Source organism: Berghia stephanieae, chromosome 3, assembly GCF_034508935.2.
Source record: "Berghia stephanieae isolate SIO BIC M18660-M18661 chromosome 3, UCSD_Bste_1.3, whole genome shotgun sequence".
NCBI lineage: Eukaryota > Metazoa > Mollusca > Gastropoda > Nudibranchia > Aeolidiidae > Berghia > Berghia stephanieae.
The window spans coordinates 14,679,213-14,696,858 of record NC_088362.1 but is presented as its reverse complement, the minus strand read 5'-3'; the positions used below and the strand labels follow the sequence as shown (position 1 = coordinate 14,696,858).

Below are 17,646 nucleotides of genomic sequence, written 5' to 3'. Positions count from 1 at the left end.
TGAAAACGAAAAGATCTGGATTGCGGTTAAAGAAAACTTGATACCCACTGTGAGAGAGTTAAATGGTCTTCTAGTTGTGTACTGGGTGACTTTCTCAAACGATTTCGTATTCATTTTCGGATTACACTGTCTTGTTCGTGTAAAGTTCATCACATTATAATATTATTACTTGCATGTCTCACCCACCTCCTCTGACCGAGAAGATGCACTTAAAGATTCAGGGGCAGTTTTCATGAGTGCGGACTAGCGCTTAGTCCCTGACTATCTCTGACTTTTAGTCAACGACTTGAAAAAATCGGATTTCATGTGAGCTGACTATGCAAATCCGGGACTAAAATAACGGCACCTTCGGACTAAATTTTACTCATTAGCCTAAGCAATCTTCATGATCTAGTCTGAGCCTAGTTACTAGGTGACGTCATAGCGTCAACAAGATAGTAGCTATTTTAAGATTGAGTGCGTTTCGATTCGGAAAGAAAATACCTCGGTTACGAATGACAGAGGCAAAAAATGACCTGTTTCCAATGACAATGGTTTTTGAAATCTATAAGATAAGTCGAAAGTACACATTTTTGTATGTAAAAACTAAAAACACTGAATCTATCGGCTGGGTCATTGAGAGTGACTGAAAGACTCCGACATCAAAAGGTTTGCGTCCAAGAACAATAATACAAATGATTAGAAAGTGTAGTCGAGACAAAAGTTGTTCTGTTGCAATTGACTGAAATAATGTGATTAATCAGAACACACTTTCTATTTTGTGTAATTATTTTTTTGATTCAATTCCTTTGAATTTCAATCACGGTGCACGATGTCTCAATGAAACTGACATTGCTCTAAATATAAAATTGACAGTTGACGATGGACATCATTGCAGTCTATAACAGTCGACAGTCAATATCACGTGTGTTGTAATTTCCTCTTTGAAAATATTTTGCGTTGTAAGTATGAAAGTTGGTGTATCTTAACTTGTCTTTGTCTAGTAGAGATGTGATGTTACCCGCACAAAATAGTCGAATTAGTCAACGCCCACTTCGAGGCAAGTGACTAGCTAGTCCGAGACTAGAAAGCGTTCATGAAATCAGATTTTTTTAAAGCTTAAGACTAACTATCTAGTCATTTATCATACTAGTAAATTACTAAATCTAGTCCTCGTTCATGAAAGCGGGCCCAGATCACCTATTATTATCATTGTTATAATACCCGATGACGAGGCTTGAAAGAGTTTTATAGATTGATCACGGGAATAGGGAGCTATAGTCCGTTCCACAACCCCTTCGCAGGCGTTGATGTGGATATCTTCACAAACTTCTGATGGATTTTAATGATACTGTATTTGGCTCAAATACTAGAATTGTTATGACATAAAACCGATTTTTCTCATTGGTTCCAGTACCATGATTTGGAATGTGTCTTCTTTACGGTATATAAAAAAAACGAAGGGTCTGGGATGAGTGAACTTTTGGAATCTTTACATTAATAATGTATGGATAGTATGCGCTTGGCTAAGAAGCTCACAACATTGCCATCAGAAAGTATAACAGACCAACACTAAAAGATATGTGTAACCTTGAACGTTTATAGTCTGCTTAATACAAATCAATAATTATGTCATTTTAAATATGCACATCTTGTATTTCAAAACCCCGTTTCTTTAAAAGGTTATACTATAAAAAACTTACATGGAATCTGGTATTAAAGAAGTTTAGATTCAGTGATACTTCACATTATTACACCATCAAAGCACCCCCCCCCCCTCCACAGTGAACATAATTCAAGAATGGCAAACATGAAAAAGATCAACCAAAGATTTGACATAGTAGGACAACTTTGTAAATTTGAGGTGAGTAAGGAAAAATTGAAAATGGTCCACAACAGTTTGGTCAAAAGTATCATGACCTATGGTCTTAGTGCTTGATATGGGTGTTTTTCAACAAAATAAAAAGCCAAAATGCGGTCAATGATGGAATCAGCAGGAAGGACAACTTACAATATTAAAGACAGTGTTACGAAAATGGTTGGGCAACGTGATAGGGACAAAACAATACAGATAAAAAGGCTTTGACAATAGGCAGTATCTTAATCATTAAAAAAAAGATTATATTTTTATTTCTATGCATGAAAATAGAGGTAGTGCATGGCACCAAATCAACAAATAGATTCCAGTGACTGATAACACAGCATTCCTTTTTTCACATCTCTCTCTCTCTCTCTCTCTCTCTCTCTCTCTCTCTCTCTCTCTCTATCTATCTATCTATCTCTCTCTCCCGCTCTCTCTCTCTCTATCTGTCTATCTATCTATCTATCTATCTATCTATCTATCTATCTATCTCTTCTGATATCTCATCCTTTCTCTCTCTCTCATCTATCTATCTATCTATCTATCTATCTATCTATCTATCTATCTCCCGCTCTCTCTCTCTCTCTTTCTCTATCTATTTATCTATCTATCTATCTATCTATCTCTTCTGATATCTCTTCCTCCCCCCCCCCTCTCTCTCTCTCTCTCTCACACACACACACACACTCTTTCTCTCTCTCTCTCTCTCTCTCTCTCTCTCTCTCTCTCCCTGTCTCCACATAATACGTTTTGAAAATCTACATATTTCGCGAAAGTCATTCCATCTTTATCTAATAAGGAAGAGATCTATGACACAATATAACTAAAACGTAAGAAACACTAAATCATCATCTGCACTATTAAATGAAAACTAGATCAATGAATTCGGCTATCAATTAAAATGTTTACTTGAATATTGCATTTCATTTTCAAGAAGTAGCAGATGTGAACATATCATAATATGGAATTACCGTGTAAGATCGTGATGCTTGCTATAATAAACCACAACATGGTGAGCAGATCAGGCAGACAGTCAAAAGCTCCTTTGCAAATAAAAATGTATCTGGTTTAAACAAACGTTTCGATTTGCAGTAGTTTCTTTCTCATGGGGTAAAGTTCACTGTAATCACAGATAAGCCGGGTTAATTTTTCTGTTGTTTTCTTTTTTTTTGTTTTACTTTGTTGTTCGTTGGATTAATTTTGATTTTTTGTTGTTGCATATTTGGTGGGTGCTCTTGTGTTTGCTTGGGGTTGTTTTTGTGTTTGTTAATGCTATTTACACTAAATTTGATCTATTTTTATCGGTCTAACCTCCTTGTTTTTATGTGACACTGATTGATAGACGGTCTCGATATAATTTCCTCAGATAAGTGGTGTGTTTTAGAAGGTTCCTTCAATTTCGAATTATTGGTCCACAAATGCATTCTGGTTGTCATTTTTGTCTCTACCCCCCCCCCCCCCTCCTCCTTCTCTCTCTCTCTCTCTCTCTCTCCTCTCTCTCTCTCTCTCCTCTCTCTTCTCATATATATATATAATATATATATATTATTTGTGTGTATAAATATATAATATTATATATATATATGTAAATATATATATATTATATATATATATATATATATATATATATATATATATATATATATAAGTTGTTTCTGTTGATTATTTAATGCTGTCAATGGTTCTTCGGGAAGTGTTTATCGATGAGTGCGAGGAACTTTTTGCCTATATTTGAAGTGGCTGCTTTGTTGAATGGCGCGTCGAACCATATTATGTTCCTTTTTCTCTTTTGCTTAGGTGTTGTTCCGTGTATCACATCTTTGTATTTCAGTGTTGATGTGTGGCCGCTCTGTTTGAGTGCCTTTTCATAGTGTTTTTTTTTTTTTTTGTTTGTTTCATTGAATATGGCTTCATTTGAAGAGAGGTTGTTTAGTCGTTGTTCTATTATTGTAGGTATTCGTTTTATTATCGTAGGTGGGTGGTTGGAGTATTTGTGGATGTATGGTGGGGCGCTGTTGGGTTTCTTATATGGTTTGTACGTGTTAGTTTTGAGGCAGAGGGTTGTGTCCAAGAAATCAACTTGGTGTAGATTAGCAACAATCCCTAAGCAAAACAGAAAAAGGAGCATAATATGATTCAACCCGCAATTCAACAACGTAGCCACTTCAAATATCGGCAGAAAGTTCCTTGCACTCATCGATAAACACTTCCTGAAGAACCGACGACTATCTCTCTCTCTCTCTCTCTCTCTCTCTCTCTCTCTCTCTCTCTCTATATATATATATATATATATATATATATATATATATATATATATATATGTGTGTGTGTGTGTATAACGAGAGAGAGAGAGAGGGGATATATATATATATATTAATATATATATATATATAAATGTATATATCCTCTCTCTTCTCTCTCTCTCTCTCTCTCTCTCTATATATATTCTATATATATATATATATATTATATTTAGTGATATTATTTAATGTGTGTGTGGTGTATAATATATATATATATATATATATATATATATATATATATATATATATATATAAAATATATTTAATTTATTTCTCTTTCTTTCTCTTCCCACCCCCTCTCTCTCTCCCTCTCTCTCTCTCTCTCTCTCTCTCTCTCTCTTCCTCTCTCTCTCTCTCTCTCTCTCTTCCTCTCTCTCTCTATTTCTTTCTTTCTCTCTCTTTCTATATCCCCCCCCCCCCTCTTTCTCCCCTTCTCTCTCATATTCTCTCTCTCTCACACACACAGACACACACACACACACACACAGACACACACGCTCCCTCTTTCTTAATGTTGAAGAATAATATATGTATTAACATTTTCCCAACTATCGGGAGACTCTATGGTGTAATGGTAGCACAGCTAACCGGTAATCAGAATGTGTCAGGTTCGATCCCCAGTCTAGGTAGACTATTTCTTTTGGATTGTTTTTTTTTTTTTTTTTTTTTTTTTAAATTACAATTTCTTGCTTTGTCTTGTACATTTCAAACACACTTATTCAGATGTTTATCTTAGTGTTGAAATGCAAAGCTCCTGATCAATCACCTGGAACATTCCCACACATTTTTGTCTCCATTTTTCGAAGCGATCTGGCAAAACCGAATACTAAACATGAGATTGTGCGGCTATGTGGTCTTATGGTATGACACTCACTTTCGGATTGGAAGGTCCTGGGTTCGAGCCTTGTTCTGGGTATAGTTGAGTACTTGGAAAAGACTCTTTACTCATATTCTCTCGCCGTACTCAGGTGTAAAATGAGTACCTAGCCGTAAATAGTGTTGTCTCTGTTGGAAAAATTGTAATATCGCCTAAAGGCGTCATGTCTCGTTCTATATGTTACGTGTTGCTGTTGGTCAGGGACCATTTGTAGAGCGCTCTGAGTACATTTAGTGGTTATTGCGCTATATAAAAGCTATAAGCTCTATTGTTAAAATCATATCATCAGACCTACCTACTATTACAAAAATTTCGTAGATCTATGGATTTTCGGGGCTTAAGTGACAATTGTTCTAGATCTTAAATTCAATAAATTTCTTTAAAACAAAGTTTTGTTGCCAGAGCTAATAATATAAAAAAGGAGTTTAAAGCATTAATTTAATGTATTGATAAATACATTAAATATAAATAGATAATTTATTTAAATAATTCAGATCTCCCCTATGTTATTACCACTGACAATTCCGACTTTTTTAAAAATTTCAAGTAGGCAGGTCTGTATTATCTTTCTGAAAACTAGAATCTTTAGTTTATTTCACATAATTTGTGATCCATCATCTCAAAACGGTATTATCTGACTCCGAAAAGTGTATTTGGAATTAAAATGATATGAAATTTAAACTTTTGAGCATGAAAGTGTATTTAGGCACCATAAAGAATAGAAATCAACTCCTAGTTTTATATTCGGGTCACTTTTATTTTAATTATCACATTCACAAAGCATACAACCATCATCATCACTCTTGTACCCGTCCATACCGCATACTAATTGGCATTCAAGGTCTTTACAAGGCTTCTTCGTTGCTGATCCATCCGGAATTGTACCTTCACATTCACATATGGTGCAGTCATTACTGTCCAATTTGAATCCACTCATACCACAGTCCTTGGTACAGATGAGTTCAGGACAAACTGTTGTAGGTGCAGGAGTAGTTGTGCTTGTTGTGGTGGTTGTTGAAGTGGTTGTTGAAGTCGTTGTTGGTGTTGGGGTTGTCTCGGGTATATTGATTGGAAATTCGCATATGAAGCTCTTGTGCTCGTCCACAAAAATGTTATCATTGCACTTATAGTCCCTCCATTTTCCGTCACTGCTCATGTCAATGGCCACACAATCTTCAATTTTGTGCCTGATTAGATTTAAGAAGACTTTTCGAGTTCCCTCGTCTAATTCAAAATTGTTGTATTCCATTTTAGTCCCATCTACCCACTCAAATGTATTCTCCTCCATTATGTCATTTAAACCAATCCATGACTCTTTATGAGAATCAAATGTTTCTGATAGCTCTTTAGCTATGTAGTCGTTGATTTCTTTAGATTTAATCATGACCAAATTTCCACCTCTTCTATCGCAGTAAATCTCAGCATCCCTATATTCCATCATAATATCGAGCTCAAATCGGTAACATTTATTCCCATAAACCTGAGTCCACTTGTCTGTAGGGATAGAGTTTGGACAGTAATCCTTAGAAATAGCAGATACTGGATTGGGATGAAAAGTGACAGAGCAAAATAAAAAATATTAATCATTATCTTATTCCATTGTTTTGCAAAAACTCTTGTCACTGTTAAAAAATAAATTTTAAACCAAAGAAAAGAAATATAATGATAATTAAATAAATAACATAATAATACTAATAACTCAACTATTCAAAACAAATCAAAACAAAAAAAACGCCCAAACCCCGTGGGAAGACAAAGCTACTGCAGCACCATTACAGAAAATTATAATATTATCTATTACTGTGCGGTATATTTCCAATTATTTTTTTCAGAGAAATCATTTACAAACCATATTCAATAGATTAAAATCAATGTCTTTGTCCCAAAACCGTATATGCACCTAACGGGTCCCTTGTGTTTTCCAATATATTGCATGTCCGTTCTCCACCAGGGAAGAGATAAATTATAAACGCTGTGAGCTTTTTTTCAACACTGCTAAGTACTATTTAAAATGATATCTATTGTTACACTATTTAAAACAACCCAAAATTATTTGCTAAGCTACGCCATGAATGCAACTCTATTGCGAATATTTTCCCCACGAGAAAGACACTCAACACACCATTACTGTAGACATTTTAAAATTTGATTCATATTTTAGTGCAAACGATTAAAAGATCAAAGGAATTCAGCATTGTGAGAAAACTGTTTGGTCTATCATCATCGATATTCAAAATTCGTAATGTCACTTAAATTATAAGCCCGTATGCAAGAAATCATAGGATCATATTTCGTAACTTTAGGGGAATTTGCGATATTCCGTGAGCACGGTACTTGGAACGGATTATAATCATTAAGTGGCAAAATTACCATTGGATATTGCTATCTTTTATAGAAGGAACAAAGTTGACGTCACTCAGCTATTTGTTATTGTTTTAGTCAGCCATTTTTATTAATTGTTCTCACTAAATTCTATCAATCAAACTATAAACGTTCAAGGTTACATATAGTTTTGTGTGTTAGTACGTTATATCCGGCTGGCCGATGTTATGAGTATTTTGGCTAAGCGCAAAGTATTAGTAGTTCTGTTTAGGATTATAAGTCGGTAAAGGTGTTACAATGAAATTATTTGAACGGAGTCAAAGTACATCATATTTGATACCAAGGAATATGGAAAGGGTAAACAGGATCCTGTGATTTACATTTCCTTGCACATTGTCTATAGCCTTGAATGAGGAAAGTCAGCTTTTATTTTTATTTTTAAAGTTCTCTTGAGCCTCCGATCTGGAATTTATCCGATTCCTATATCAGTAAATGGTCCATAATTACTTACTTACTTATCTCCTTGGTGCTTGATCAGCACATAAGGCTCACGCGGTGGAATGCCATCTTTCTCGGTTGTAGGCCGTTTTTGTCATCTGTCCCCAAGACCATCCACTAGCGTTCATAATTTCTCTTTCGATCCCCCTTCAGGTCTCCAGCGGGCTGCCCTTTCTTCTCGTTCCATCGGGGGGGTCCAACTGAGGGCTATCCTGGGAATGGCACTCGGATCCATTCTAGGAACATGTCCAGGCCATTTCCACCTTCTGTTCTTTACAGCTTCAGATACTGTATCAATGTGTGTGCATTTAGCCAGCTCTTTGTTTGAAATTACTTTTGACCAAAATATTCTCAGGATCCTTTTTAGGCATTGTTTTGGAATGCATTTAGTTTGTTGGAGATGGTGTCTGTCAGTTTCCATGATTCGGATCCATAAAGCAGAACAGATAGAACATTTGTTTTGAAGAGACGTAGCTTTGATTTGGTGGTGATTTTCCTTTGCCTGTGTTGAGACTTTCGATTGCACTTTTTATTTCTTCGGTGGTTTGGGATTCTGTACTGATTTGTAGATATTTTAGTGCAGGTCTGATGTTTGTACGTAGTCTTGGTGATGATCTGTTCAATACAGTTTCGATATGTTCTTTCCATTTACTTTAATACTCCAGGTAGTAAATTTCCTTCTGAATCTTTTACAGTAGATCACAATTCTGGAAGTCTTTCGACAGCATTTTGGATGCCTGGTACAGCGTTCTCATATCTTGTCTTTGGTTTGCTTTCTTAGCTCTATCAACAATCATGTCATAATACTTTTTCTTGTCCTGTCGTTCAGATTTTTAAAAATGCTTTTGTCTAGTGTTGAGTACTCTTCTTTTAAGCGACCTTGAATTGACCGGAAGCTTCGTCACAACACACCGTTCAACTAGATGCTCTGCGGTTTCAGGTTCTTTCTCACATCGGGTACATGTTGGACAGGTGGAAAGTCCCCATTGATGAAGCAATTTTGCCGTTAGGCAGGTTCTCCACCGAAGCCGATTCGCTACTACCCATTGTCTCCTCTTACTGGTGAAGAAGCCGGGCAACCTCTCACCTAGTTTCGGGAGTGTATGTCCCCGCCCCTCGAGGGATTGGACTCGTCCAAACCGACTTCCATCTCGTATATTATGCATCTCTGTTCGTAGTCAGGGAAGCTGCGTACAAGGGTTGCCGGGACTTATTTCGGCTCGAAACGGGGGCGCCGTTTGAGAGGGGTATCCCCATTCCCTCTTTCTTTGATCTTATTAAGCCAGTTTACCGTAATCGTTTCCCTCCGGACATTGGGGAGCTGGAATTCTGCCATTATCGTGCCCCGTTCTCTAGGCGTTGTTGTCAGCGTTCCTAACAGTATGTGCACCGACTTGCGAGCGTTCCTGGAACTATGTGCATTGACTCGCGAAGTTTAACATCTACCTTTATGATTGATTTGGTTTTTTTGTATTACCATAAGTGAAATCCTAATGTACTCGTGTAATTTTTATGTATGAAAAGGGTGCATCCAATTATTAGCTTGTTGTCTTCACAGAATTCTATCGATCGTTCACCGTTGTCATTCGTCTCTTGTAGTAAATCTTCTTTCCCATAAGTTTGTTCTCTTGTTTCATTATCTCGTTGAGGTCACCAATCATTATAATTAATTCATACTCTGGAGTCTCTTGTACTGTTTGATTTTACTTATCATAAAAGCTTTCTTTCTCTTCCTCATTCTTGTCCTCTTGTGGGGCATAACAAACAGTTACTATCAATATAGCATATTTTGAGTTGAATCTTGTCTTAATCAATCGCTCACCCATTGGCTTCCATTCTATCAGAGTCTTTCTTGCATTTTTGATAATAGAAGAGCGACGCTGTTTAAATGTAGTTCATCTCTTCTACCTGAGTAAATAATTGTATGCCCTGTTGTAAGATTTCAATGGCCATTGTCAGTCCACCGTACTCGCATAATGCCATCATGTCCAACCGATATTTATTCATTTCACTTGTGGCCTGTGCTGGCTTGATCGTTTGGTAGAATGTCGTAACATTCCAGGTTCCCAGTAGAATGCTTTGTTTGGGTGAAGAAGAGACAATGGTGTCTGTATGCTGGCTTCCTCTCGAATTTGACCACCACCCGTCATATATACAGTGCTCTGAGTAACCAGTTCCGTCGATTTGTGAACTGCCGATCCAGACTTCTGTGATATTGCTTCTCTCCTACCTTTTTATAGTTCTTCGTTCCTGTGTCAGTGTCTGTAACAGTGTTTGGGTTTTTTTTTCTGAGATCGGGTCGTTAGCCCTGTGCTCAACCCCCAGACTTGGAGGGCCAGGATTGTTTAGAGAGTCACTCCTAGACTGGTTGGTTGCCTTCCAGGGCTCTTGAGTCCGTTCTACCCATTTTTTTGTTTGTTTAGAGTGGTCTTTTCCTTGACGATTACCAACCAAGGCTGATGAAGTTCGCTTCTCCAGTTTATATTGTAGCCCAAGCACAGGGTGGCTGATGGGTACTCGGCCTTGCCAAAGGGCCTACCATGATTTGGCCCGTTCTATTTTAAACAGATTAATGCATAAATAAGGCCGGAAACTTTCTTAGTTTACCCGTAGGTATTTATCTTTTTTAAATTAGAACTTATCCTCGATTAATGAATTTCTTTTGAGAGTAAATGCAATTGAAGTCATTTCAATTTCACGGGTGCTGCCATCAACGATTTAAAAAAAATTTCTTTGGCCTTTAATGCCATAGATTCAATCATATTGTCCTAAAATCACCTGACATGGGGGTGAGCACATTTCTTAAAAACTGGTACCAAAATTTCCTCACGAGAAGACCACAAGTCAAGTACAAAAAATACCTTTACCACCATAAAAGCCTGAGTAATGGCTGTCCTCAAGGATGTGTGAGCTCGCCTACTCTACAAATGACTACATCAAACACACCGAAGATTGTGTCATTATAAAATTAGCAGATGGCACAGCAATAATTAGAATCATGCCACCTGAAAACGAGACCTCATTTTTTTTAAAATTTAAATTTTATTGGTAGATGAAGAAAAAGACACCCCCCCCCCCCCCCTAAAAATAATCTAACTGGCTTGCAAAATTTCCCGGTCACGCTCTAGACTTCATGCATGTAAACGTGCGTGTTTCATGATCGACCTGAGCGTGGTCACACGTCGTGACCGCGGACAAACTACCTTATCTCGGCTACACACAGAACAATACACAGACTTCTTTTTTTAAAGATTGAGTTTAAAAAGTGAAAACAATAAAAATCAAGGTTTTTGATACCCGCCCATAATCCAAAAACGATAATGATTTGAGTTTGGAACACAGGAAGTTGACAATTAATTACTAAAAATGGAGTATGAACATTTTAACGGCAAACTGACTCAAATATGTATGTTCCACAAATTTCATGACAACATTGTGACAGCTTTTTTAAAGGGCCGGCACAGTGGGTTGTTGTAAAATTCCGGGACCCAACCCCGGCCATCTATCAGTGTGGCTAAACTAGAAATGGGCAGCATAAACATTGTAAAGCACAAGAGACCAAACTTATTTTACATTGATTTAACCCACAAGATCTATATTTTAATGAAAATCAACAATACATGACGATGTCAAACTGGCAGTGGAGAGAAACTATAAGTATCTGGGAATGACAATCGATGGCAAGTTAAAATGTAAGACTCATACAGACAACATAATATGTAAAAAGATCAACCAAAGACTGGACATAGCAGGACAACTTTGTAAATTTGAGGTGAGTAAGAAAAAATTGAAACTGGTCCATAACAGTTTGGTCAAAAGTATTCTGACCTATGCACTTATTGCTTGATATGGGTATTTTGCAATAAAATAAAAAGCCAAAATGCGGTCAATGGTGGAAACAGCAGGAAGAACAACTTACAATATTAAAGACCGTGTTACGAAAATGGTTGGGCAACGTGATGTGGACTAAACAATACAGATAAAAAGGCTTTGACAAAAGGCAGTATCTTAATTATTTTTTTAAAATTATGTTTTAATTTCTATACATGAAAACAGAGGTGGTGCAGGAAGAGATATATGACACAATATAACTAAAAAATAGGAAACACTAAATCAGCAACTGCACCAGTAGAATGAAAACCAGATCAATGAATTAGGCTATCAATTGTAATGTAAAATGGTTGGGCAACTTGATGTGGACAAAACAATACAGATAAAAACGCTTTGACAAAAGGCAGTATCTTAATTATTGTTATAAATAATGTATTTATTTCTATACATGAAAATAGAGGTGGTGCATGGCACAAATCAACAAATAGATCGCCGCGACTGATAAAACCCAGCATTCCTCTTTTTCACACACCTCTCTCTCTCTCTCTCTCTCTCTCTCTCTCTCTCTCTCTCTCTCTCTCTCTCTCTCTTTCTCTCTCTCTCTCTCTTCTGTTATCTCTTCCTCTCTCGCTCTCTCTCTCTCTCTCTCTCTCTCTCTCTCTCTCTCTCTCTCTCTTTCTCTCTCTCTCTCTCTCTCTCTCTCTCGACAAATACGTTTTAAATTACTACATATGACTCGAAAGTCATTCTATCTTTATCCAAGCAGGAAGAGATCTATGACACAATATAACTAAAAAAAAATAAGAAACACTCCATCAGCATCTAGATGTCTTTACTGTTAGAATAAAAACTAGATCAATGAATTCGGCTATCAATTATAATGTTGACTTGAATATTGCATTTCATTTTCAATAAATAGTAGATGTGAACATATCATAATATGGAATTACCGTGTAAGATCGTGATGCTTGCTAAAATAAACCACAACATGGTGAGCAGATCAGGCAGACAATCAACAGTTCCTTCGCAAATCAATATGTATCTGGTTTAAACTAAACTTTTGACGCTCCTTTGATATTCAGTAGTTCCTTTCTGGTGGGGGTAAAGTACACAGTAATCACTGATAAGCCGGGTTTTTGTTTTTTGTTGTTTTTTTGGGGTTTTGTTTTGTTTTTGTTTTTTGGTTGTTGTTCGTTGGATTTGTTTTGGTTTTTAACTTTGTTGTTTTTGTTTGTTGTATTTTGATGGGGTTTTTTTGTGTTTGTTTGGGGTTGTTTTGTTTTATTTTTGTTTTTTGTTTTTTGTTGTTGTTTTTTTTTTGGGGGGGTGGGGGGGGGGGAGGGGGTTGTTAATGCTAGTTTCACTAAATGTGATCTATTTTTATCGGTCTAACCTCCTTGTTTTTATGTGACAATGATTGATAGATGGCCTAGGTATAATTTCATCAGATAAGTGGTGGGTTTTAGACGATTCCTTCAATTTCGAATTATTGGTCCGTAAATGAAAGAGGTTCTAGATATAATTTCAAGTGATAGGATTTAGATGATTCCTTGAATTTCGAATTGTTGGTCCACAAGTGCATTCCGGTTTTGATTTTTTCCCTTGCTCTCTCTCTCTCTCTCTCTCTCTCTCTCTCTCTCTCTCTCTCTCTCTCTCTCTCTCTCTCTCTCTCTCGATATATATATATATAAATATATATATATATATTATATATATTATGTGTGTGTGTGTGTGTGTGTGTGTGTGTGTGTGTTGTATTTTTCTTTCTTGCTTTGTCTGGTACATTTCATACACACTTGTTCAGATGTTTATCTTAGTGCTGCCGATCAATCACCTGGAATATTCCCACACATTTTTGTCTCCATTTTTCGAAGCGATCTGACAAAACCGAATACTAAACATGAGATTGTGCGGCTATATTATGGTCTTATGGTATGGCATTCACTTTCGGAAGGTCCTGGGTTCGAGCCTTGTTCTGGGTATAGTTGAGTCCTTGGAAAAGACTCTTTACTCACATTCCCTCGCTGTACTCAGGTGTAAAAGGAGTACCTGGCCGTCAACAGTGTTGTCTCTGTTGGAAAAATTGTAATATCGCCTAACAGGCGTCATGTCTCGTTCTATATGTTACGTTAGTCAGGGACTATTTGTAAAGCGCTTTGGGCACATTTAGTGGTTATTGCGCTATATAAAAGCTCTAAGCTCTATTGTTAAAATCATATTATCAAACCTGACTACGACTACGAATATTTAGTAGAGCTTTGGATTTTCGGGTCCTAAGTGACAATTGCTCTAGATCTTAAATTCAATAAACTTCTTTAAAACAAAGTTTTATTGCCAGAGCTAATAATAATAAAAAAGGAGTTTAAAGCATCAATTTAATGTATTGAAATACAAATTGGTAATTTTTAAAGATAGTTATAATGCCTACAATATTATTACCACTGAAAACTACGACTTTCTCTAATTTCTGTATTATCTTTCTGAAAACTGGACTCTTTAGTTCCTTTCTCATAATTTGTGATCCATCATCTCAAAACGGTATTATCTGACTCCGAAAAGTGTATTTGGAATTAAAATGATATGAAATTTGAACTTTTGAGTATGAAAATTTATTTAGGCACCGTAAAGAAAAGAAATGAACTCCTAGATTTATATTCATGGCTATAACTTTAATTCTCTCTACACAGTCCATCCCGCCACAATACACGTCATTTTATACAACTGAATTTTTTCTTAAGTCTTCTATATTTTTAACATGGATGACTGGTGAGCTGATTTTTATTCATCTTAACAACGCCACTACCACATTATTTCATTCGTCTGCAGTGTTTCATTCATCCTGTTTTGTTGATAAAGGGGAAACCCGAAACGTCCATTTCATCTGTTTTCGTATATTGAATTGAAGCTTACATTCAATTTTACCTTGTTATCTATTTCTTCGCTAAAAGGAGAACTTTGAACTTTGAACTTTGAACTTTGATGTTTTGATAATCTTAAGCACTTAGACTACTGAACTTGTTAATAATTTCTGTTATTTAATCGAAACTTCTAAATGTTATAAGTACGTCGATGAAATTTGTCAATTAACGACAGGAAGATAACGTCGACAATTGATTGCAATCAAAATGGTGCGTTTTCTCTTTTGGTGATTTAAAAGAATCATAATTGATATGACAGTGGATCTCAATTATAGATGCGGGTTTGTTTGTTTTTCTTTTATTGGTTGTATATTTTCTTTTCTTTTCTTCATAATATGGCCTATATTTTTTTTAATCTTTTAAAATTTTAATTTCTTCTTTGTATTTTTGTGATTTTTGTGATTTTTGTGATTTTTGCTTGTTCATCTTTTTGGTTGATTGTTTGTTACTAACTAATCATCATCATCATCATCTTCATCGTCGTCATCATCATCATCATCACCATCATCATCATTATTATTATCATTATTATTATTATTATTATTATTATTATTATTATTATTATTATTATTATTATTATTATTATTATTATTATCATCATTACTATCATCATCATCACCATCATTATTGTTAAATTTAAACTTAATGTTTGGACTTTTTAAAACAAATCTATGCGTCCTGTCAAATGACAAAGAGCACACATAAACAACATAAAATTTAGTTCACTACTGATAAGTGATAAGAATCGTAGAATGTCACCAGTCCTCAAGTCACGATTGTGCCCAATAGGAAAACAATTTAGTAATAATTAATCGCCATTGTACCGCGATGATAATATTGTCTTGAATTAGAATTCTATGAGTTTTGTAAAGTACTGCGTAGTTCGTGGTGGGTGACAGTGGTGTCGGGGATGTTGTTTGCCAGGAGGATGAAGAGGTGGAGGGGGGGGGGGGGGGATTTTAATCACATTTATCAATCTAGCTATTTTAAATTAAATATTCTTCCGACCGACGTGTAGCCTACTTAGGTCTGATAACCCAAATTGCTTTGGTCTCTTTGTTGTTGTAATGGAAATAATCTCAAACTCAAACCATTGCAAACTATTGTCCATTACAACAATGTTAAATCAAATCAGGCCCATAATTATTAATTGCGCTCGGAATAGGCGTACCAAGCGCCCGATTAATCAAGCGTTTTACATGGCTAGTCTAGTTAGTTTGTCATAAATTATCGTTGTAGTAATACAAGACTGCTAAATAAAATCGATTGTATCAATTTCCCTGTTACATAAAGAATAATTAATAAAGCAGTACTATTTAATTATGATTATGAATGATGTTGATGATGATGATGATGATGATGATGATGATGATGATGATGATGATGATGGTGATGATGATGATGATGATGATGATGGTGGTGGTGGTGGTGGTGGTGGTGGTGGTGGTGGTGGTAGTGGTGGTGGCGGCGGTGATGATGATGTGATTTGAAGAAGAAGAAGAAGAAGAAGAAGAAGAAGAAGAAGAAGAAGAAGAAGAAGAAGAAGAAGAAGAAGAAGAAGAAGAAGAAGAAGAAGAAGGAGGAGGAGGAGGAGGAGGAGTTCCTGCTAGTTCACACATGATGAGGTAAGTCTCCCTCTCTCTCTCTCTCTCTCTCTCTCTCTCTCTCTCTCTCTCTCTCTCTCTCTCTCTCTCTCTCTCTCTCTCTGTTTGTTTGTTTGGGCGCGCGCGCGTGTGTGTGTGTGTGTGTGTGTGTGTGTTGCGCGCGCGCGCATTGTAACTGGAGGAGGATGTGATACAATGGTGCAGTACGTCGTCTACTCAAAAGATGTCGAGCATCAGCAGCAGCCTCTTATGGTTCACACTATTATGTTATGACGATCGACCCAATCAGCAAAGTCCGATCCGCATTCGTGCACCGTCGCGAACCGCCTGGTAGCATCGTCACAACACACCTTTCGACAAGATGCTCTGTCGTCTCGGGTTCTTGCCCACAGCGTGGACATATTGGACAGGAAGTTAGACCCCACCGATGTAACGCACTTGCCGTTAGGCAGCTCCTCGACCGAAGCCGATTCGCAGCTACCCAGTGTCTCCTCTTACTGGTATCAAAGCCTGGCAACTTCTCACCAAGCTTAGAGGAGTGTAGGTCCCCGCCCCCACGAGGGATTGAATTCGTCCAAACCGACTTCCATCTCGTATGTGCAGCTCTGTCCGTAGTCAGGGATTCTGCGTATAAGGGTTGCCGGGACTTATTTCGGCTCGAAACGGGGGCACCGTCCATTATGCGCATCAGAGGGGTATCCCCATTCCCTCTCTCTTTGATCTTATTCAGCCAGTTTTCCGTAATCGTCTCCCTTCGGACATCGGGGGGCTGGATCGCTGCCATTATCGGGCCCCATTCTCTAGGGGTTGTTGCTAGCGTTCCTGACACTATGTGCATCGACTTGCGAAGTTTTACATCCACCTTCTCAACGTTTCTGCTTCTACCCCACACTGGAGCGCAATACTCCGCGGTGGAATAGCATAGTGCCAAGGCGGACGTTCTCAGGAGCGCCCCAAGTCGATCCCGCCAGCTTCCTCAGAAGACTATTCCGCTTCTCTATCTTCCGGGCAACCCCTTCGAGATGTACCCGATAGGTAAGGCTGCGATCCAACGTCACCCCTAAATATTTTGGATGCGGCTCATATGGAAGTGGCTGGTCCCCGACTAGGACATTCAGTATGCGGGTGTGCCAACCACTGCATAAGTGAAATGCAGTGGCCACGGTTTTTGAAGTGTTCATCTTCAGGTACCACTTGTCAAAGTAGGATTTGAGTCTGGGACGTCCTCGCTGAATGCGCTCTCGAGACGGGTCCACACTTTACTCTGAGTAACGAGTGCCCAGTCGTCTGCGTATCCCAGCCTCAGGGAGGAAGTGTTCGGCATATCGCTAATGTAAACGTTAAACAACATTGGCGCAAGTACCGACCCCTGAGGGACCCCATTCTTCAATTTCCTTACTTTGCTCGTGACGTCTCCCAGCGCGACGTCGAGCATCGAAATATCGTTGGTAGC

General features: G+C 37.4%; 2 protein-coding genes across 2 annotated transcripts in view; both read right to left on the bottom strand.

Moving 5' to 3' along the window:
- LOC144967189 (C-type mannose receptor 2-like) overlaps window positions 1–2,967 on the bottom strand; it is a 4,516-nt gene extending 1,549 nt beyond the window's left edge. The window contains exon 1 of the mRNA XM_078904119.1: window positions 2,812–2,967. Coding sequence (XP_078760245.1) covers window positions 2,812–2,851 — 40 coding nt within the window. The 5' untranslated portion in view covers window positions 2,852–2,967. The remainder of the gene's footprint in view (window positions 1–2,811) is intronic.
- A 2,789-nt stretch (window positions 2,968–5,756) lies between these two features.
- LOC144967188 (C-type mannose receptor 2-like) lies at window positions 5,757–12,772 on the bottom strand. The gene is made up of 2 exons (XM_078904118.1): window positions 12,622–12,772; window positions 5,757–6,559 (listed from the first exon to the last, which is right to left on the bottom strand). The coding sequence occupies exons 1-2, from the start codon at window positions 12,659–12,661 to the stop codon at window positions 5,781–5,783; spliced, it is 819 nt and encodes a 272-aa protein (XP_078760244.1). The 5' UTR covers window positions 12,662–12,772; the 3' UTR covers window positions 5,757–5,780.
- Between the last annotated feature and the right edge of the window lie 4,874 nt (window positions 12,773–17,646).